Source organism: Equus asinus, chromosome 9 (genome assembly GCF_041296235.1).
Source record: "Equus asinus isolate D_3611 breed Donkey chromosome 9, EquAss-T2T_v2, whole genome shotgun sequence".
NCBI lineage: Eukaryota > Metazoa > Chordata > Mammalia > Perissodactyla > Equidae > Equus > Equus asinus.
The window spans coordinates 44,524,027-44,546,587 of record NC_091798.1 but is presented as its reverse complement, the minus strand read 5'-3'; the positions used below and the strand labels follow the sequence as shown (position 1 = coordinate 44,546,587).

The following is a 22,561-nucleotide window of genomic DNA, read 5'->3' as shown; positions in this document are numbered from 1 at the left end:
GTTTTTCCCTCTTATCTAAATTCTACACATCCTTTAAGGCCAAATTCATGTCCCATTTCCTCCAAGAAACCTTCCCTACCCAACAGGACTTTGTGTTAATCACTTGGCATTGATTATGAGCCACTTTTCATTATTATTTTTATATGCCCTCCTGTCTTTCTGATTAAATAATAAATGTCATGAAGAGCAAGTACTGTGTTTTACCCCATTACAGTCTCAGCATTGGGCATAATGCCTTGCAGAAAGCAGACATTTATATTAAGTATTATACGTAGGTGGGTATTTCTGAATAATTATTTTGCAGTATTTAGCATAGCTCTTGTTACATTATCCATAAGCACATATATCTTCTATTCACTATAAAATTACAAAACGTAGACAGTAAGGTAGAATATCACATTTGTTTTTCAATTACACGCCTTAATACATGTGTTAACTGAAATATTCCCTATGTAATTCTTTTATTCCATAACAATTTCTCTTTTGACTTACAGAGAGCAATTAAGGCAAAAGAAGCAAACCTTCAGAAACTTTATTTCTCTTGTTGCAATTTTGTTGACAGATTTTTCCGGTTTCTCATAAAATATCTTAATGGCCACTATCTGCCCAGTTTCCTTATGTTTACACTTCATAACTGTTCCATAACTTCCCTCTCCCACTTTTCCAAGGCTTTCATACATCTCCATTTTCAAGCCCGGCTTCTTCTTCATAGAAATAAAGAAAGAAAATGTTAAATTTTATACTCTTATTTATTCAAGCTGGATAATGCATTTCCACAATAAATTCCTTCTTTAAAATATAGACACATAGAAAAAATAGGAATCTTTTCACAGACCCTGATTGTCTTTGGGAATTCTTGTGGAGTCCAGCCCGCACCAAAACTTGGGGAGCCCCCTGCTGTCTCGGTCATTCCATCACCACTAAGATTTACGATTCCCTCACTACATGTCACCAATCCTTCACGGGTGGGGTCCCCACACTTCCCGTCACGTCCCCATCAAATATGCTGTTCCCGCAATGCTGCGGTTGCCCACAGACCACGCCCCAGGACCAAAGAAAACCTCGGTCCCCCCCTCCTCAAACCAGACGTCTTAGTGTCCCGGACCAGTGGCGCGCCCCTTGCCCCGCAGTCGGCCTCGTCTAGGCAGACGCCGCCGCCTCAGCCCATGCTGTAGTCACTGCGGCCCGGCTCCGCGCAGTCCCAGTCCGGTAACAGGACGCAGATCCTATTTAGCCCGTGGTCCCGGCTATCGGCCGGCAGCCCGCTACCATGGCAACGGGGCCGCGGGCCTTGCGCTTGGGGCCTAGAGCGCAAGACCGGAACATGGACGCGGCCGGGCGACCCGGAAGGGAAAATGAGAAGCTGCGACAATGAGTTCCCGGCGGGCGCTAGGGGGAAACTGGCATGGGGGGGGGGGGGAGGAGTACGGGGCGCTGTCGATCAACTTAAGGCCTCCTCACAAGGTTGGCCTTGAGCCGAGATAGGGGAGGATCCGCGTTTTGACGGCAACGTGAGTGACTGCTTATTCTCTAGGGTAGGGGAACCGAGCAGCGGCTTGTCCCAGCTGCGTCGCGGACGCTTCCAGGCCAGAGAACACCTGCCGCTTGGGGAGGGGGGAGGGGGAAATCCCAAAAGGACGGCTGGTGTCATTAAGCAGAGTTGTAAAAAAGAGATTTCCGAGGAAGTCTTGTGTAATTATAGTTTTCTAAGCTACCTAGTTATGTTAATATTCCATAGACCATAGAGTTCGACCTCAGCTTTCGACATTCATCCTTAAAACGGGGAGAAGATGGTTCTTAAATCAAGAACATTCCTTGAATACGAGCTATGTCCTTTTAAATTTTTTCAAATTTATGGTAATCCTTCTTTTTAAAAACTCCCTTATTACCTGTCAAAACTCTAAAACTCCCTCTTTGGGAAAGCAAATAATTCAAAGGGTTCTACCACACGGATTGACATACAAGGGCATAGAAGGCCAAAAAAAGAAAAAAGGCCGTTACCTAATTGCATAAGAACTAGACATGGGGTTCTGCTGGCTGACAGCCTCTAATGAATAACAAGGATATCAATGGAGCAAGTGCCCAAGAGTGCTGTCTTTCTTAGGGGTTTCATTTCTCTTTCCTATAAAATAAGTTAAATGTAAAAGGCCAAATCTCACTCTCATTCCCCTAAATAAGAGAAAGCATCATTATTATCCAATAAATTCTAGTCCAGTTGGTCACACCCCACCATTCACATTAAGATCACACCTGGAGAACTTTTAAAAAGGCCCCACCTTCAAAGATCCTAATTTAAATGAGGTAGGGTAAAGGAATTGGTATTTTAAAAGCTTCCCAAGTGTTTCTATGCTGCTAAGGTTTATACTGAGAAAGAACTGGGAGAGAAAGGAGAGGTGGTCATGGTTTTTATCACCACTAAAATATTCCAAATTGCCATTTCTTTTGAAAAGTTATTCAACCATCTTACAAAATACTTTCTGTGAATAAGAATGTCGTGGTAAATCTTATAGTGGGCCCAGACTTGCTATAAGCATACTAATTATTTTTTGTGGGCTAAATGTTTGCAAGAGACAAAGCATGAATCAGCCTCTGCCATCAGTGAGCTCACAATCCAGAGCTACAGCATCACTAGAGTATAAAATTATAGCTTTAAAACTATTCTTTCTACAAATAGGTTACGGCAGGGCTGCTAACCTGGACAGTCAATGATTTCTGCTTATACACTGCTCTAAGACTTTAATGAAACACCTTCACTGATTTTGTTGAAAGTGTTACTTCATTTTGGAAAACCATAAACTGTGGGTTTCCAAAACAAGTATAAATTGCTAGTCAAATGACATAACAGAGATTTAAAGAAAAAAAGTTTCTCTTTAGGATTTCACTGCATGTAACCCCTACTGGTGTGTCTTCATCCTTAGCTATGGGGAGGATTAGGATTTCTACGGCGGGAAGGCAAAAAAATAACATTCAGCTTTTGCCTTAGAGAATCACATTTGTGAATGCAGAGCAAGACTTATCAAGAGTTAGGCCTAACTTGATCACCAAGGCAGCTACTAAAAGCAAGAGACAGAACTCAGGGTTTGAAGAAATGGAGGTGTGAGGAAAGTTAGCCCTTTCTGGTTCCATGGGACTATGGGCAACTTGGGGCAATGCTAAGGTCCTTATTTCATCCTCCTATTCGACCTTGGGCTGAAGAATTACCCAAAGGGATATGAAAGAGCTCAGAGTCCTACTGACCAACCAAGACCTGAAGCCAGGAATTGGAGGCAACAGAGGGAAGGAAATGTCAGAATCCCCAGGGGTCAATACCTCTGAGACCCCTGGTGGGGAGCATTTCATGCCCATTTGCACCTTACTTACTAGTGTAGAAATCCTGAAATGAGTTATCCAGGCTAGATAAATAAACTCTACCCGTCTGCCTGATCTCCCCCACAGATTTGAATCGCATTTTTAGGTTTCTTTGACAACCACCCACCCATCCACTTGCTCTCTTGAGATCTCATCCCGACATTTCTTGATAAATACAGCGATACATCATCCTAGCCAAATCCATGACCTGTTCCACAAACCGTCAAATGAGAGCAGACCCATAAAGGAAAAACAAAATTCCGTGAATCAGTAGGGATTGTGAACAAACCTTGGACAATTTGTACACTGTTGTTCTATCTTTGCCCAGAATTTCCAACCCTGGAAACCCCAGGGTAATGCACATACAGGTTATTTGGTGGCCCTAAGGAAGAATTTCAGATTTTACTTTGTGTGGGCCTCAGCATTCAATACTGCACTTAGAAAAAGTTGAGGTCCCTTCCTGCTACCTTTCCCACGTACCAGGGTTGATAAGCCATTGAACCAATCAGAGGATTTTAAATCCAAATTATTTGGGGCTCCTTTTAAAGACAAGCAAAACAAGCTTTTGCTTCCGCCACACCTCTTCAATTGCCGTCCATGTTCATGGGACAAACTGGAGGGAAAACTAATAAAGATTTATCCCCACCCTCAGCCCAGTAAAATTAACTGCCCATTTCATAGACCTGGCTGAGACTCAGACCCAAGCGACGCTCTCACGTGATCCGTTCTAATGGCGTCATAGGGACACGTGGTTCTAGATACTTCGTCCCCTCCCCCTCAGGGGTGGATTGTTGACAACGTCGCCGTCGGTCACGTGATCTTACGTCATCCCACCTCCTTTCGCTGAAATCTCTGGCCCCGGATGTGTCCCTCTCTCTCCACCCGGTCGAGCCTAAACTACTGAAAGGGGGAGAGACAGAGTGGTATTTCGGTTTCGCTGTCTCTTAATCCACAATCTCCAGTCTGATCACGGAGAACACTAATTTGTTGATTAGTTCAGGAAGACAATATGAATAGGGTCCTGCTGAAAGGCTCCCATAACGAGCTCTCATACGGCCCACCCCCTCTTCCTCCACCCCTCACTCTGTGGTACCGGCGGAGGGCGGAGGGATCTGGAGGCGGCGGAGGGAGACGTCATTGCAGGGTTGTTTGTGCAACCTCGGCGGCGGCGGTGACCCACAGTGATTCGGCCGCCGCGCCGGGGGGTGGGGGGGCTGCGCGGGACTCTTTTCTTTCAGACTGACCGCGGGGCAGCTACGGAGCATGTCGACCCCGGCCCGGAGGAGGCTCATGCGGGATTTCAAGCGGTAAGGGCCCTCTTCTTCGCCTGGATGACGGCTCCTCCCCAAAGCTGCGGGACAGCAGGGCGGGGATCCGGGACACCGTCCCTTGACCCTAAGAGCGCCGGCTGTGGGCCCAGCGGGATGGACGGAAGCCCAGTCCTGGCCCCTGGCCGCACTCCCTCATCCTTACTTGGTCACTCTTTCGACGTAAAAAATTTCGAGACCCCATTTCCCCCGCCCCCCCGAAAGTACAAAGGTGGTTTTGGGCTGTCCTAGGATTCCCTGCTGCTCATTTGGACCAGCTGCTCGACGTCTCGCCCTAGAGCGCAAACCTCATCCCCCGCCTGTGCGCCTGCGGTGCCCCCTCCCGGTCCCGTAGGAGCGAGTTCTTGCAGAAGCGTTTTGCCCGCTTGCCGCACCAGTCAGCTTTGTTCGATGGCTTTGCGGTCTCTTCTGAGGGGCAGGATTGGGACGACCCCCCCGCCCCCCGCTGCAGTGAGGGTGGGGTCTGCAGCGCTAGGTCCGGAGGTGGTTAACCCATCCTCCGAAACCCGACTCTCCCCCGCCCGCCGGAAAGGACCTTGAGAACTGGCTTGGAGACCTGGGCCTCAGGCTGGCAACCCGGCTGCCAGTACCTTCTGGAATTTAGCTCGGTGGCCTGCTGTATAAAGCCCTAACTATAGCCTCCACGGTCTGGAAAAATGCCTTCCTTGAGACCGGCGCTAACTGATACTCCCTGGGCCTGCTTTTGTAAAACAGGGTTTTGTTAGGAGGTGGTGGGGTTAGTGAGGAGGAAGTGAGTTTTTTTAGGTTGTTTACCCTTGATTGAATACTTGGAAGTACGGAAGAAAGTGAGAAAACTTAGCAGTGCTATCCTTTGCACATTTTAAGTGTGTTTCTGGGGAGATCTGCCCTGATTGAGACAAAATGTCTGGTGTAAAAACTTACTATCAGCCGCTCAGGAAGTAACCTCTCAACTTCGCCATTATAAAGCCGAAGGTGAGGCGTTTGGAAGCCACTGTTTTGGGCTTTGGCCGATTTATCGTTAAATATATTTGTAACTTCTCTTAGCCGTTTGCCTTTGGTGGGCATCAGGCAGCATGATTCCTTTAAGGCTCTGTTCGTCGTGGCCTAATCTGGTTGAGGTTGACTACAAGAACAATTTTTATGTGGACTGATTTCATGATAGTCACTACGTGTATATCCCTATGTAAAATGTAGTGTTTATTTTTCCCTGAGATGACAGTCTTTTAAAGGAGATGGGTTTTTGGTGCAAACCTCGTGTTCTAAAGCTTAAAATCAGTAGACTTCAGATCAGCTTCCATGAGTGAAATTCAACTACTAAAACATCCAGTTTGTGTCTGTTTTTACCCTGGTTTCTTACTTGGTTTCTCTGTTTAATTCTGAGTTGGACACATGGCACCTCTGGTAGTTTTCCAAGGGTCTTCGGGTTACAAGAATTTGACTGTGGCAAATGTCTGAAGGTAGCTTTGTATTGTCTTCTGATCGCAAAGGTAAATTTAGTGTTAGTGTAGAGCCTTTACAATAGGGGCTAATGGAAAACCTAACTGAAGCTTTGATTACTTGAAAAGCCATTGCTAATTGAGGCTGGTGGGGTAAAGTCACTCTCCTGCCTAAAACTAGTTTCCTTAATTAAATTGAATATAAGTGTTTTCAGTCGTTTAGTATTTATACTGAGAGTTTTTTTGTTCTGGGGTGTTGTTTCTGGTGGCCATGTTGTACAAGTAGCTGTGGTCAGGACTCTCACAATCTTTGCTGATTACAGCAGTACAGTTGATTGTTCTGTAAAAATATTTTTGCACCTTGAGGGGTTTTTTTTTGTTGAGGGCAGTCTATATACATCAGTTCTTGAAGACATATCTTAAACTCAGTGCTATTTGAAGAGGGATGATTCTCAAGCCTGTTGCAATTTTAGATAATTTGGAGAGGTATTTAATAAGTATATACCTGGTCGATTTTTTTTCTAAATAAGGCATTTGGTTTGTTCCAGCTCAGCACAAGAACAAGAAAGTGGATTTAGTTTCTCTCTCAAAGTAGATAGTATAGAGTCCGTAGGTGTTCTTTTTGGCTGCCTTTGTGGCCTTAATGTTCAACTTTTAAAATTACTACTCTGGATTTCTAGATTGCAAGAGGACCCACCTGTCGGTGTCAGTGGCGCACCGTCTGAAAACAACATCATGCAGTGGAATGCAGTTATATTTGGGTGAGTTGAAAGATAAAACAAGTGATAGGTGTGGTGATTCTTCAAGAAAAGTGGATGTATAACAATTAGGAAAAGAGGCTGAGGTGGAATTAGGGATCTTACAGAAACGTCAAGGATAAGTTAGAAAAAAACATTCTGGTAAGTGTTTTGGCAGTTACAAAAAAATTTTTTTTTAATTTATTTGCGTTTTGATGTAATTGTGTATGATTTTATAATCACTTTGGGTTTTACTTGATAAAAATACCATTTGAAACTAAAGGAGAAACGATAGATTATTTTGTACAAAATGTACCAAGCAGATGTTTTTGCTTGCATTCTGTTGGAGCTGTAAAAAGGCTAGGAACCAGAAATACTGAAAACTTGCACTGTGGCAAGAATTTAAATAAAAATGTTTCACAGCCCAGCATGAAATAACTGAATGAAGCCTTTTGAGAAGCAGCTGTGTTTTACATGTTAAATATATTGTATGTATACTTGTTAATTCAAAATTTCCTTATGTCTTTTCTTTGGTTTCCCTGGACTTGATCTTTTTTTCTTTCACTCTTTTTTTTTTTTAAAGATTTTATTTTTTCCTTTTTCTCCCCAAAGCCCCCCGGTACATAGTTGTGTATTCTTCGTTGTGGGTTCTTCTAGTTGTGGCATGTGGGATGCTGCCTCAGCGTGGTCTGACGAGCAGTGCCATGTCCGCGCCCAGGATTCGAACCAACGAAACACTGGGCTGCCTGCAGCAGAGCACGAGAACTTAACCACTCGGCCACGGGGCCAGCCCCTCTTTCACTCTTTTAAAACTAGTTTTTGCACTAAAACTTTAAAGGAATATTTTCCTTAATAGAATTTTGAGTTGCCACTGAATCGGTTAATAAACATCTATATTAAAGACTCAGAAAAACGAGCATTGTTTTCACCCTTCTAAAAGTAAAGCAATCATGTTAGATTCAAACTGTTAGAGTGCTTCTTTGAGATCTTGAATGTGCCTTGCAAGTAATTAAACTTCAAGCTGCTGCTTAGGAAAGATGAAATTGGAATATGGAGGCAAGGAAAAGATTCGCGCAAAAGAAACTGGCTTTCTTGGTGACATTAGTTAAGTCCAGCCAATTTGAACAAGAGATACTGCTCTGTTGAAAAGCAGGACACTTCAGTTTGATGTCATGATTATCTTAAACTAAAGGATATTGATTTCCATCTTATTGATATAAATTGAAAATATGAGTTTTTAAGAGTAAACATATTTACAAAATGACTGGTTGGTAATTATGAACTGAATTGAATTCTTTTTGTGCTAAAATTATGACAGGTTTTTTTGTGAAACCACCCTAAAAGGAAAACTTAGAAAATGAAAGTTCCCTTTATTGCCTACATCTATAAAATCCAGGGCTAAGATGATATTAAACTAACAATATCTTAAAAACTCCACACATCATTAGAATGAGCCCCTCTTTCTCTGTTTGAGTTTATCCTTTCCACTCTTGAAAATCAGGGAAAAGCAGAATGAAAAACTTCTTTTAATCAGAAATCTTCTTGTTTTCAGACCAGAAGGGACACCCTTTGAAGATGGTAAGTGATTTTCATTTTGTTTTTACAGTATTAAGAGACTGCTTTTAAGTAGGAAATTGTAACACCAATGTATCTACTTAAAGCTGTTTTCTATTGTGAATAAGTCAAATTAAAACTAAATAATGCCACTGAGAATTTGTAGTTTACAGAGGACTTTCTTCCCACATCAGCTTAATCACTTCCCTTGCCAGTGCCCTCTGTTACTTTGATATTTGGCTGTAGAACTGTAAGCTTAGAGGCTAGAGTCTGTGTTGAGAATAGTTTAAATTTAGAAGGCCTTGTAGCATGCTAAAGATGTCCCTGAGGTAAACACTAGCATGGTAATCATGCGTTTTTAACTTTATCTATATTGATAGAGTATTGAGCTGAAATTGTTCTTAAACATACTAAGCTGCCAGTAGCTTCATATATAGCTAGCATTTAACAGCCATAAATAGTCAGCATTCTGCATAATCTTTTGCATCTTAAATTAAGTATTTTCACCAAAAGCCAGGAAAATGGGAAGCTAGTTCTAATATGTATTTATAATTGAGCTTCTCAGGTTGATTTTAACCAGGTACCGAGATTTTCCCTAACCACGGCATGGATTTTTTAAAAATTATTAAATAAGTTTGTTTTAATTATCAAAATGGCTCCAGAATTAACCCATCAAGGATATTTGTACAGAGATATTGATTGCAGCACTATTTTTAAAGAGGTAACGTGAATGTCCAGTAAGGGAAATAAATGGTTGAGCAAATTATGATATATCTAGACTCTGGAATATTATGTACCTGTTAAAGAATAAGGTAGTTGTGGACATGTCTGAGGATACAAAAAAGTTGCAGAATAATGTATGTTGTAGTATTTCACTTTTACTAAATACATACATGCAAGTATGTGTATTTGTGTGTTAAAGGGTTATGTACCACATATCTAGGTGGGGGTGAGGAATTGAAGGGAGGAGTACTTAAGGGCTTCAGCTTTTTCACCATATACGAGAGGGTTTTTAAGGGGGTCTTAAACCCTTTAAGATCCCTGAGACCCTTTCAAGGGTTCCAGGTGATCAAAACTGTCTTCATACTAATAGTAAGACATTATTTGCCTTTTTGACTGTATTAACATTTACGCTGATGGTACAAAAGCACTAGTGGCTAAAGCTGGATCTAAACAGTTTAGCATCTTGGCACAAGCCTAGACAGTGGCACCAAACTGTACTAATATTCACCGTATTATTTGCATTTTAAAAGAGGCCAGTTTCCTTTAAAAATGTCTTGATGAAAAGGTAGAAATTATTAATATTATTAAATTCTGACCTTTGAGTATATGTCTTTTTAATATTGTATGTGATGAATTGGGAAATATGAATAAAGCACTTCTCTTGCATACTAAAGTATGATGATTGTCTGGAGGGAAAAGCACTTCTGCAGTTGTTTGAGTTGCAACTTGAATTATTGCTTTTTTCATGGGACATTTTTACTTGAAAGAATGACTGACAGACAAACTGTGGTTATTTAGATTTGAGTATTTGGCAGCCATATTCTCAAAAGTGACCTAAGTGAGCTATTAGGTCAAGGAAAGTGACAATGTTTATCACGTACTGATAAAATGATGGCTTCCCAATACTGTAAGACTTCTCTGATGAGATCAGTAGGTGGTATTTCCTATTGTGATTTCTTTTTTTGGTGGTATATAATGAACTATGGGAAATTGAGAAGATTTACGTAGCTCAGTGAACCAATATTTTCCAAATGACCAATGTATAATATTAGAAAATTATGGATAGATAAAAAATATATGCAGTGTGCAACAGATTTTAATGTAACTGATGCAAAAAGTTTATTTATATAGTTTCAGATTCTACATTGAAGCTAACCTTTAAAAACCTGCCATTTCTTTGGTGTAATATCAAAAAAGAATATCTATGATTATCTGAAAAGGCTATGAAAATAATCCATCCTTTTTCATTTACATATTTGCATGAGGCCTGGTTTTCTTGATGTACCTCAGTCAGAACAGCATATTGTAACAGATTGATTGCAGAAGCAGCTAAGAGAATCCACCTGTCTCTTCTATTAAGCCAGTCATTAAAGAGATTTGTAAAAATGTAAAACAGTGCTATACTTGTCACTAACTTTAGGGAGGAGTATAGTTATTTTTCATTAAACGTTACTTAGGTTAATAGGTAATGAGTATATAGTTATTAATGAATAAATATTTTAAGGTTTTCTGAGTTATAATTTCTAATACAACAGATAGCGATAGTTCTAGTCAATGGTGTGCTAGAGGCAGCTTGTACTGATTCATGAGAACAGATTGTTAAAAATTTGGGGAATTTTTGCAAGCTGGTCATTAAAGACCCAATATTTTAAAATGAAATTCTTTTTCAGTTTTGGTGGAAATACCATAAAATGGTACGCTATTGCATGCATCTCTTCCCAGCTTCACATTCAGAATTGGAAACTTGGCTGTCGTTGGAAGTAAGAGTGTAAAAGGGTCCTGAGACCCCATAATAGGAAAAAAAAAAGCCTTAAAAATAGCTGGTTCATATTTGCATTTGCAAAAATTTTTACTTTGCATATTTTTGTAATTAAAGAACATTAAAAGGTAGACTTTAAAAATACATAATTAGGTATAAGGCTATCTTCACTAATTGTACTTTTCGTAGTATCTGTTAATATATAAAAATGTGAAATAGATATCATCTTTGATTTTGCTTGTATCCTTGGCCTCCCTAATCTCAAATTTCCAAACAACAAAAAAAATATAAAGAGGTAGAGTTTGTGTACCAGATTGTATGATTAGTGAAGATAAAATATTTTACTAGATACATACCTCTAATCTTGGTAGACTGAAGCCGGGAGCTTAGAATTTAGACTGAGAAAGGATTTTGCTTTGTGTTTTTAACTGCTTTGATGAAATAAGGACAGAACCTTGTAGAGACATCTGCAATGATTTAAACTTCTACTGACTTGATTAGGAATGTCTCAATTTTTTGAGTATGTCCAAGGGGTTGTAGTTAGAGAACCTCTCCAACCTTTAGGTGGGTTTCCTCAAAATAAAAGGACTCTGGATAGTGAGTGAACACAGAAGTTGTCTAGAAACACAAACACAAAACCATTAATAGTGGTTATTTCTGCGTAATAGGTTTGGAATGGGAGTTGAGAGTTCTTAACTTCTTTGTACACTATAAACAGATTGACTTTGGTACAAATGCATAATTTTTAAAAATGCCTGTGTCTCGGTTGACCATAAAATACTGATTTAGACTGACCAAAATGTAGTATGTTGGTCTATAACCAACAGTAGGCAATTTCACTAATATTTACTGATTCTTGGCATATTGAAGGGATTGGTATGGGCACAGAACAGACCTTTCACATCAGTGCCCATGCACTAATCTGAGTCCTTTGTCATATGGTAGTCATTCTCTCTCAGAATCCTTTGGCACCCCTTCTAAGCGGTAATAAACTATCTGTAGTTCCCCAAATGTGCATTTTAAATTTTGATAGCTAGGGCCAAATTCTCTTCCAAAAATATGACAGTCAACATTCCCACCAATAGCATATGAAAGTGTTTGTTCCCTAAGTGCTTGCCGATGCTGTGTGTTGTCAGTCTAACATAAATAGAAGTATATTCACTATGTTTTATGTGCTAAACCAAAATTGACATTAGTTTTTGTGTGGTTACACAAAAAACCAGTATGGGGTTGGGAATTTATTGATGAAGAGATTTAAAAGTTACGCTTGTCTTTACAGTTATTTTGGTTTGTTTTCTATCTAGGTACTTTTAAACTAGTAATAGAATTTTCTGAAGAATATCCAAATAAACCACCAACTGTTAGGTTTTTATCCAAAATGTTTCATCCAAATGGTAAGTAGCAATTTATTAGACTTTGCAAATGATAGGGGGAGAAAAGAGTTGTTTCCTTCCTTTTAGGTCTTGCTCTATACTTCTAACTATTAGGGCCCACTTCTACTTGTTGCTTCCACATCAGTATTTGCCACATTTTTGTAGTCTGAAATCTTATCAAGGTTCCAAATTGGAGGTAAAGTTGTTGTAGTAAGTTCTGATTTTAATGTCTATTTGTAGAAATGTGAAAGATGCCAAAAAGAATTTGTCACTTAAAATTTAGCTTTTAAAAAATACAAATAAATGCTCATACAAAATTGAGATGGTGTTGTATCTAAAGTAATTTTTTTATTTACTATGAACCTTTTTCCCTTATTTAATATTCTTTTGCCTCATTCTCAGTGGCTGCAAAATGTTCTGTTGTATGAGATTAACCTAATTTAATCAGTGTCCAATTGTTAGTGATTTTCAGTTGTTTACAATTTTAAGCAGCACTTTGAAGATTCTTGAAAATAGATCTCAAATACTCATGAATATTTCTTTAGAATAAGTTTTTAGAAGTAGGATCTGGGTCAAAGGTTTGTATATTTTGAAGGCTTTTTTTAATACATTTTTCCGTTTTTTCCTCTCTTGTTCCTATTTTCACTTTTAGAAGTTTTTCATTACTATTTTCCATAAATGATTGCTGAGTGACTCTTTTGTAATTAAATTTGCTCTTCCCTGACTTCTTGCTCTTTACTTCTACTACATTTACATGCCTGGATATAAATTACTATATGAAGGACTTATTTTCCGAAATATTTAAGCTCGCTCTCCTTTGTGTAACCTTTGCTCATTTAAATGTGGTCTTCCCTGTCAGTTAACTCACTTTCAGGAGGCGCGTTTTCAGAGGTCCTATTGACTAGCACTGCAGACTACAGAAGTGGGCTACAGGCAGATAGAGCTCCCTACTCAGAGGGGAGGTGTGTTTGTGTATGTGGAATCAAGGTGACTTCCCAATAATAGATTTAACCTGTGGTGCCTTATTGTTGTGAAGTTGCTTTTTCCTTTTAGCTGCCTTTTTCTTTTTTTTCTAAACCAAGACAGGTTCAATCTTATTTTCTGTTTCTGTTTTGAGGAAATTTCCAAGTCACTTACCATTTATTCCACTGTAGCTTTGTCTGGCTTAGACTTGGAATTGAATCAACCCAGATTGTACTAAGGGGACTCTGTAAAGGTGTAAAGGTGAGAAGGACTGTAGAATGTGCAGGAGGATATATGTGTTGTACAGGTGTAGGATTTTCAACTTTAATGAATTCATAGGGAACTTTCTGGTTTACTTTTTTTAAAACATCTTTATTGAAATACAATTCACATACCATACTATACACTCATTTAAATTGTATAATTCAGTGGCTTTTAGTATATTCACTGAGTTGTGCAGCCATCACCATAGTCGATTTTAGAACCCTTTTTTTTGTTTTGGAGATTTTTTCCTTTTTCTCCCCAAAGCCCTCCAGGTACATAGTTGTATATTTTTAGTTGTGGGTCCTTCTAGTTGTGGCATGTGGGATGCCCCCTCAGCATGGCGATGAGCAGTGCCATCCGAACCGACGAAACCCTGGGCCGCCGAAGCAGAGTGCAAGAACTTAACCACTTGGCCACGGGGCCAGCCCCAATTTTAGAACCTTTTATCACCGTTCCCAAAAAGTCCCATGTCTATCAGCAGCTCTGCTCATTTTCCCAGCCCACCTCCCACCCCCCAACCTAGACAACCACTGACTTATTTTCTGTCTCTATAGATTTGCCTGTTGGACATTTCATATAAATGAAATCAATAATATATGTGGTCCTTTGTAACTAACTTTTTTTTTTTTTGTGAGGAAGATTTGCCCTGAGCTAACATCCATTGCCAATCCTCCTCCTTTTTTTTGCTTGAGGAAGATTAGCCTTGAGCCAACATCTGTGCCAGTCCTCCCCCACTCTGTACGTGGGATGCCTCCACAGCATGGCTGATGAGTGGAATAGGTCCGCACCCACGATCCGAGCCCACAAACCCTGGCCCACCGAAGCAGAACGCTAGAACTCTAACCACTTGGCCAAGGGACCAGCCCCTGTAACTAACTTCTTTCAACTAGCATAGTTTTCAGGGTTCATCCATGTTTTAATACATATCTGTACCTCATTTCCTTTTATTGCTAAATGATATTCCATTGTATGGATATACTGTATTTTGTTTATCCATTTATCAGTTGATGGATGTTTAGTTTCTACTTTACTTTTGAATTATTTCTCAATAATAGTTACTAGGTCACAGCTTTAAAATCATTTTATACTTTTATGAGTTTTATAGAGGTGATGATTTTTGCTTTGGGCTTGCTAAGTTTGATGTTCCTGTGGGATAGATGGTAAGCGGTTGACCATGCTGCTTTAAAACTGAGGGTTAAATCTGGTCTAAAGCTAACAATTGGAAGTACCTAGCACAGGGATAGTAACAGAGGCCATGGGAGTGAATAACATTGCCCAGAGGGTGTCTAAAAAGTAAGAAGGAAGAGGACCAAGGATAGAACCCTGAGGAATGACGGCGTTTAAGTGTGGTTTGCTTGTTCTCCCCCCAAAAGCCTCACTTATTCCTGATTTTATGTAGAGTGATCTGGCTTGATCCATGAAGCTTTCCACAATTGGGCAGTATCTGTAACATTTAAATGCATTTGCCCTTTGTCAACACAGCAGTTCTACCTTTGGAAATTTATTGTACAGATACATAGTCTTGCAAGTGGATAAAAATTTATGTTTGTTGTTTATGTTTTCACATAATCAGTTCAAAAGAGAAAAAAAGCCTCCCAAATGTTAAAAACTTGTAAAACATATTAATCACTTGATTTTTATTTTTGACTGTGAAAAGAATGCATACTTATTGCAAGAGCAAATATAAAGTATAAGAAAAGATAAAGCAAATAAGATCCTTTATAATTCCACTACCTACAGATATCCACTACTTAAATTTTGGCATTTAGTCTTACAGATGTTTTTGTGACTGCATATACTTTCAATGAAAATATTTATATGTAATTCTTTACAAAAATAGAATTATCCTATATAAATAGTTTGAAACTTATTAAGGCAAGACATTGTGGATGTCTTGCTACATTAATCAACATAAGGTAGATGTGTATCATTTCTCATGGTTACATGAATGTACCGTTATTTAGTCAGTCCCCTCTTTATGGACCACAAGGTAGTTTCTAATTTTTCTCTCTTATAAATAGTACTATAGTGAACATCCTGTAAATAAAAGTGCATATCCATAATTATTTCTTTTAGAGTAATTTCTGGGTGTGGAATTGCTATGTCAAAACATAAGCTTTTTTGGGAGGGCCCAGTGGTCTAGTGGTTAAGTTTGGCATGCTCTGCTTCAGCGGCCCAGGTTCATGGGTTTGGATCCTGGGCATGGACCTACAGCACTTGTCAGCTATTCTGTGGCAGCGACCCACATATAAGGCAGGGGAGGATTGGCACAGATGTTAGCTCAGGGCTAATCTTCCTCAGCAAAAAAACTTTAAAAATAAGCTTTTTTTTTAAGTTTTATGTAAAAATATTTAGAAATATGGAATTTAAATAGATTTGCCATATGGCATGTGTTGAAAAACTTTAACTCTCAGCTTCCTGATGAAAAGTTGCAAAATAAGAGACCTAAGTTTTTAAGACTGGTTTTCCTGTGGGATAGAAGGGTTTAGTGACTAATGTTCAAAACTTCTGACTGGGCCAAGCATTCTTTTTGTGGTAAAGATTTCTTGTAACTGTTAGATATGACAAAGTTAATATGTAACCAATTTTAGTGTTGTCTTTGCAGTGTATGCTGATGGTAGCATATGTTTAGATATCCTTCAGAATCGATGGAGTCCAACATATGATGTATCTTCTATTTTAACATCAATTCAGGTAAGTGTGTGTTAGGATGCATCATAATTTTTCAAGATTCTGTGGGATAGTCAGCTCCTTTAGGAGCAATCTGAAGGACCAAGTCAGCAAACTAACCTTCCTAGCACCCAGTTAACAAATGCCAGAGCTCAGACAGAGCTTTGTCTGAAAAAACCCATGATTTTCAGACAGCTAGTTTGCCTTTTTGTTACTGACCACATTGGATCAAATCCACAGTCATTTTTCTGATCATGTGTAAGTTAAGTGTTCTCACAAGGTCAAGTATTAGTCATGCCCAGGAGGCATAGCCAGAGGTTGTAGAGAAGAATGAAAAATTTTCTTATAGGGAGAGAAAGATAATTGCTTAGAAAACCATAGGGACCTCAAGAAACTGCCGAGTGTGGAGAAGCATTGAGTGTGCTGCCCCATCCAGGAAATGCTGTTTTAAAAAAGAATGTGGTGGGGCCAGCCCCGTGGCTGAGTGGTGCTCTGCTTTGTTTGCACGCTGTGCTTTGGCAGCCCAGGGTTTTGCCAGTTTGGATCCTGGGCATGGACCTAGCACAGCTCATCAAGCCATGCTCAGGCAGCATCCCACATGCCACAACTAGAAGGACCCACAACTAAAATGCACAAGTATGTACTGGGGGGAGCTTTGGGAGAAGAAGGAAAAATTTTTTAAGAAGAAAGTAGTGTTACTATGTGCTAAAGCACTCTGGCAGAATTTTCAGAATTGACCTTGAATGACAGTTTGGGGAGGGGTAGAATGAGGCATGTTTTAGTTTTGTGGATTTGAGAGAAGCAGAAGAAACATTTTGGTTTGTGACCTTTTTAAAGCTTTCTTCCATTACACTTCCACTTTTATTCAGGTCATCTTTTAAACATTGTTTTCAACCTTTCTATTCCATTCCCTTCCTGCCAGATGTATATGTTTTGTTGATTAAAGGAAACGAGATTTACTACCCAACTTACTGTCAGACATTTGCAAAGTAACCACAGTAATAAAGAGTTTAATTTTGGTTTAAAGAATTTAAAGCGTAAAATGTTAGTTGCTAATCTATGTATAGGTATTGTTTATTAACTAAATCAAGCTGTTTATTTCCTCGTTAATGTGTCAATATGCTGAAGAATGTTGTTCTTTTCCAATTTCTTTGAAAAACAAAGAAGTCTTAAGGCAATTGAGAGCTGTTTTGGAAGCTTAAGTTCTCTAGCAGCAGGAAACTTCTTACTGTATTTATCAAGCCATTTCTGAAAATATTTAGATCAAAATATATGTAACATACTAATTTCTGCCATTTCTTCATTGAATAATTTCTGTTGTTCTGTATAATTTCTGTGCTCCATATCTGAGCCATGTTGATATAAAAAAATAACTCCAAATCTGTTTTTTTCCCCTCTTTCCTTCTAGTCTCTGCTGGATGAACCAAATCCAAACAGTCCAGCCAATAGCCAGGCAGCACAGCTTTATCAGGAAAACAAACGAGAATATGAGAAAAGAGTTTCAGCCATTGTTGAACAAAGCTGGAATGATTCATAATAGACAACTGGTCTGTTAATCTTTTTCATCATTGTTGTGTATAATTTACCTCTCAGTAGAAAGGCTAACAAATTTTAAGTGCCACAGGTTTTAAGGATTCTGCAGAAAAAAGTCCTTCAGTTTAGAACCTACAACAGCTTGTGTATCTTGATTAATGTACTTTTTATTGCATGGTGTGAACTAAGTTATTGCTTACATAAATTTGTAATATATCCTGTTTGTATTTTTTTCCAAGTGTATAATGTTGGTGTGAAGTTTTCATGACAGAATATACACATTTTGTAAATCTGTACTTTTTTCAAATATTGAATGCCTTATTTTTGAATTCTTTAGATTTTTAAATTGGAGAAAAGCACTTAAAGTTTTTTATATATGAATATTACATGTAAAGCTGTTAAAATACATAACTTCAGTGCAAGAGACTTTGTCACTTATTTCCATATCTGTGTAGGAGGGGTTAATAAGTCTCTAGCTCTCCATCAATTGATAGCTTCATTTTCAATATCAAAAGAACAGATTTATATTTTATCAAGAAATTCTTCAAATTTGATTCTAAACACCAGTTATAATCTCAAACTTTAATTTGAATGTACCTCTATCAGTTACAGTTGAGCAATTATAGACATAACTGGTTTGAGTCTGTCCAACTCTGTATTTAGGCTACTTGTTACTGTTTCTTCATGCACTACTTACTGTTAAACTGTACCTTTTGCGATTCACAATTTGCACCTCTATCATGAGGAATTGGCACCTCTACCTTGAGCAGAGAGCTGATGCAACTTACTTTGCTGCTTGATAGCACCTTAAAAGACTTTCATTATAATGAAGAAAGTAAAACCATAAACATTTACCAAAAATCCATGCCCCACTATTAACAATGAATAAGAAATGATTGCATTGTTTTGAGCAAGGCAGATACTTGAAAGGGGTCTTGGTGTAATTTAAATATTTGAAAACTGCCTTTTAATGCAATTGCCTATCTGTTTATTCTGGAAAAATGTTTTAATACTAGGGCCTGCTGAGTTGCTTTCTCTTGTGGAGATTTTTTTTTATCTCCTAAGTTGTATAAAAGTTGTATTGCATCTTAGTTTACTGGATAAATTTAAAATACAGTATTGTAGAAAGCTAATACAAAGCTATCCTATGCCTTCAAATAGTATAGAAAATGGAAAATATACAAGTAAATTCTGTTGAACCACCTGTGTAGTCTTTCTAATAGTTAAAACAGTTATTTCAGTAACTCTAGGAGTTTCTTGTCATTTTCATACTAGTTTAATAAGCTTCTCCATTGGAAGACTGATTTCTTCTCTGTTGGAAGACTGTAGGATAGCCATATCTACAGTTTCTATTTATTAATAAGCAAAGTTTAACACTGGAAAGATAAGTGCTGATATTTCCCTTTAAAAGTTATTACTTGGGGGCCGGCCCAGTGGCCTGGTGGTTAAGTTTGCATGCTCCACTTGGGCGGCCCAGATTCACGGGTTCAGATCCCTGGTGCAGACCTACACTACCCGTCAGCCATGCTGTGGCAGCAGCCCACATATGAAATAGAGGAGGATTGGCACAGATGTTAGCCCAGGGTTAATCTTCCTCAAAGCAAAAAACAAAAAATTACTTGGCAGATTTTGGGGTGAGACAAATAAGAGTTCACTCACTGGAATTATGGCCCCCAAAAAAGATACTTTATTTAAAGGTACTTTTTGGTCATATTAAATGTGTGATGCTTTTATATTTAGCTCTAAAACAAATTAGTTTCTATAGACGTTTATTTACTCCAGTGACTGACTCTTAAAAACACAGTAGCTATGAGAGTCTTCTCTTATATTTCATTAAATGCTGTTTAGATACTGCTTCAAAATCTATTTTTATCCTTAATCTCTTTTCCTTTCCCTATTTAAAACTGAAACATTTCAAGTATTGATAGATAGTTATAAGGGCAGGGAGTCAGTGAGTTCTAACTCCTAAATTCAACACATGTATAAAACTCATACCTAGTCCACATTCCCATTGGAGAAAATTCTTAGGAACATTCCATCTCTCACTCTGGACAGTTTTTTTTCAGCCTTGGAACAGATTCCTATTTTTTGGTTGAGTAGCAGCTGTAAACCCTCGATTTACAAGGTTATGTCATACCAAAAAAATGTTTACTTTCAAACTCTGGGTAAATTTATAAATGTATGGTATGGCAAGAGGCTATAGAACTAAGTTAATTATTTATTTATTTTGGATTCATGTTAAAGTTTAAATACATTTGTGATGCACTTCCTCTGTAACACTACTTCTAACATGCAACACTGTACAAGGCACTATTCTAAGCACTTTAACATATATTATCACATTTCAAACTCACAGTAATGCTATGAGGGTAGGTACTATTCTATTACAGATAAAGAAACTAGGTATAGAGAGATTAAGTGACTTGCTCAAGGTTGACCAGCTAGTAAGTGATAGACCTGGGATTTGAACCTAGGCAGTCTGGTCTTTCAGCCAGTAACTTTACTAACCCTTAAGAGAGATTAATGGATTGAGTTCAGTTTTAGAAATTCCACTGAATTTAAGTATTCATCCAATTTGTGAAAATACTTTAGTTGCTTTAGAGTTATATATAGACTTATCTATCCAATGAAGAGGTTTTCTTGACCACCACTTTCCACCTTTTTTTTTTATGTAAATAAGTAAAGTCTGGATGTAGGAATACTTTCTGGTCTCTGATATAAAGGATTATTACTTACCACATTTTTTTCCCTTCCTGGAAATAACTTTCAGTCTGTACACATACCCCCAGGAAAAAAGTTAAAAGTTCCATGAATATGAATAACTTCTGGAACTGATATAAAAATTCTTGTTCATGTAGGTGGAAGGTAGTGGAAAAGCAATCTATTAAAAAGTGCCTTATTTAGTAACAGTCTGTTTTGTGCTCAGTAAATAAGGTACTTGTCTACTTACTCATTTAATACTCTCAAGAGAGAACTATGGGGCTCATAGCACAGTTTGGAGTTATGTATAAGGTATTTTGATCTGTCAATTCTCTCAAGTTTTAAAAGATAGGGATCAAAGTTTTAGGTCTTGGTATTTATTACAATACCTTTCTAATGCATTCAGCAATGCAAAGTCTCAAAGGAATCTCAGTTGTGTGGGGATTACATATGTAAATAGAAAGTCAATATTTGGAAAGCTATTAAAGGACAATGAAATTGTCCTCAGGACAGGGGCCTTGTGCCAAGATGGTATTCCTTGTCACTTCAGTTCCCACCTAGTTAGGAAAAAACTGAGCTGTTGTCAGATAAGGGGAAAGATCAGACTAATCATCTTCAGTTATTCTAGCATATGACAAATTTTTTTCTCTATCCTTTGAAAAAGAATACATAGTTAAATGTGTGTGCCATTCTTCTTTCAGTAATGTCTCCCCACATCACTACAGTTTTGTCAGTAATGTCTTGAGGTTTGTAAATTTCTTGTTCATAGCATGGGCTAGGGCTTTTCTTCAGTTGGGCCAAAAAGATGCACAAGATGTGTCATTACAAACCTTGTTGGGTACATGACTCTCTCAGCTCAGCAGTGTTCGCTCCTTGCTGGTTGAAATAAAGAACCTTGGAAGGAAGTGCTCCAAGCTTCCTCTCTGGCATATGGAGGATTCAGACTTGGGGGAGAAGCCTGTGTGGACCGGCTTTCAGGAACTCTGCCATTGACTGAGCACTAAAGCTTGGTCACATGGTGCTTTTATTCATCAATGACTTTTGGAATATGTTTGGGAAGAATAATATATAGAGAATGTACTCTGCTGAGAGAAAGCAACTAATCTTTTAGCTGGTTAGAGAGGTCCTTGCATTGGTGATGGTCTTGGTTACAAGTATGATGTTTCTGTAGTCTTTTGGGGGGAAGTTAGCTGATCTAAAGTCTTACCTGGAACTTAACGTGCCAGTGGGTTGGGAGCTTGTCTAGAGGGGACCAGAGCCTGTCTCTGAAAGAATCTTCTGAGGCTCCATCAACCTGAACCATTTAGTTGTCATTCTTTCTGAAATGTGGAAGAAGTTCTGTGGTGACTTGAAGGCAGCCAAAATGCAAGCGTAAGAGCACTTAAGGCAGACCTCTTAATACTGCTTCCTTTCTGAAGCCCAAAGGATACAGTTACCCTCTTCCCTTCCCCCTTTCCAAACAAGGCTTTTTTGCCAAGAACACTGCAGCCCACCAGCTGAATTGGTCTAGTAGCACTGCTGAACAGGAAAGTGTCAATGCAGAGAGGCTTGCAGTTCTTTGGCTAGCCTCTGGATAAAGTCGTTTTTACAAAACTGAGTTGGGAGACTGATGTTTTTGGGTTGGTGTTAGTTCAAAGACTACAAGGGACAGGAAGCTTCTTGGCCTGATAACTATCCTGGGCAGAGAACAGGAAAAATTCCAGAGACTGCAGTCCATGTCATCACCTACAGCTAAAAGCCTGGAATATCACCTCCAAGGAAGAAACAGATTAGTAATCTTGCTGTGTGGTAGTGAGCTTTGCTTATAGGACTGTACCTGCATGAGCACATGAGGCTGTGGTTTCAGATGATGACACCCTGGAACATCAGCTGGAAGGTTGCCCTTAGAGTGAAGACAGTGTCAGTCACAGGGGTGGGTACAAGGGATCTTTTGCAAGCCAGAAAGATCAGCAAGGGCACTACTGGGGCCTGGTGCTGGTGAGGCTGATGAACCCATCTGTTAGGGAGAAAGTTCCTCTCCCTGGCTTTTGTTAACCCTTAAGTGTTGGTTCCTTGACCGGGGCTGGGTATTCTTTTGCACAGAGCAGCTTGAGAACAGACCACAGTCACCATAGCACCCGCTGAAGACCAGGTCTGAGGGATCAGGCTGTTAAGAGCAATAATATAAGTACCAAAGATTAGAACTTAAACA

The 22,561-nt window shown here is 38.9% G+C and overlaps 2 protein-coding genes across 5 annotated transcripts in view; one reads left to right on the top strand and one right to left on the bottom strand.

Annotated features, from left to right (window-relative positions):
* CDKL3 (cyclin dependent kinase like 3) overlaps window positions 1-1,324 on the bottom strand; it is a 100,792-nt gene extending 99,468 nt beyond the window's left edge. For 3 of the 4 annotated variants that reach the window (XM_014846418.3, XM_044780467.2, XM_044780475.2), the window contains exon 1: window positions 522-842. In XM_014846418.3, coding sequence (XP_014701904.3) covers window positions 522-710 — 189 coding nt within the window. In that variant the 5' untranslated portion in view covers window positions 711-842. Of the gene's footprint in view, window positions 1-521; window positions 843-1,105 lie in introns of those variants that run through there. The other variant, XM_070517367.1, reaches the window with a different exon arrangement.
* Window positions 1,325-3,448: 2,124 nt separating this feature from the next.
* Window positions 3,449-18,869, top strand: UBE2B (ubiquitin conjugating enzyme E2 B). The gene is made up of 6 exons (XM_014846414.3): window positions 3,449-4,655; window positions 6,775-6,855; window positions 8,384-8,409; window positions 12,172-12,261; window positions 16,073-16,161; window positions 17,546-18,869. Exons 1-6 carry the CDS (start codon window positions 4,612-4,614, stop codon window positions 17,672-17,674), a joined length of 459 nt encoding a protein of 152 aa, XP_014701900.1. The 5' UTR covers window positions 3,449-4,611; the 3' UTR covers window positions 17,675-18,869.
* The last annotated feature ends 3,692 nt before the right edge of the window (window positions 18,870-22,561 follow it).

Bases quoted from the DNA above. Each gene is read 5' to 3' on its own strand.
- UBE2B (XM_014846414.3), top strand. From the start codon at position 4,612: ATGTCGACCCCGGCCCGGAGGAGGCTCATGCGGGATTTCAAGCG. The intron at 12,262-16,072 runs GTAAGTAGCAAT...TTGTCTTTGCAG, and splicing joins CAAAATGTTTCATCCAAATG to TGTATGCTGATGGTAGCATA. The intron at 16,162-17,545 runs GTAAGTGTGTGT...CTTTCCTTCTAG, and splicing joins CTATTTTAACATCAATTCAG to TCTCTGCTGGATGAACCAAA.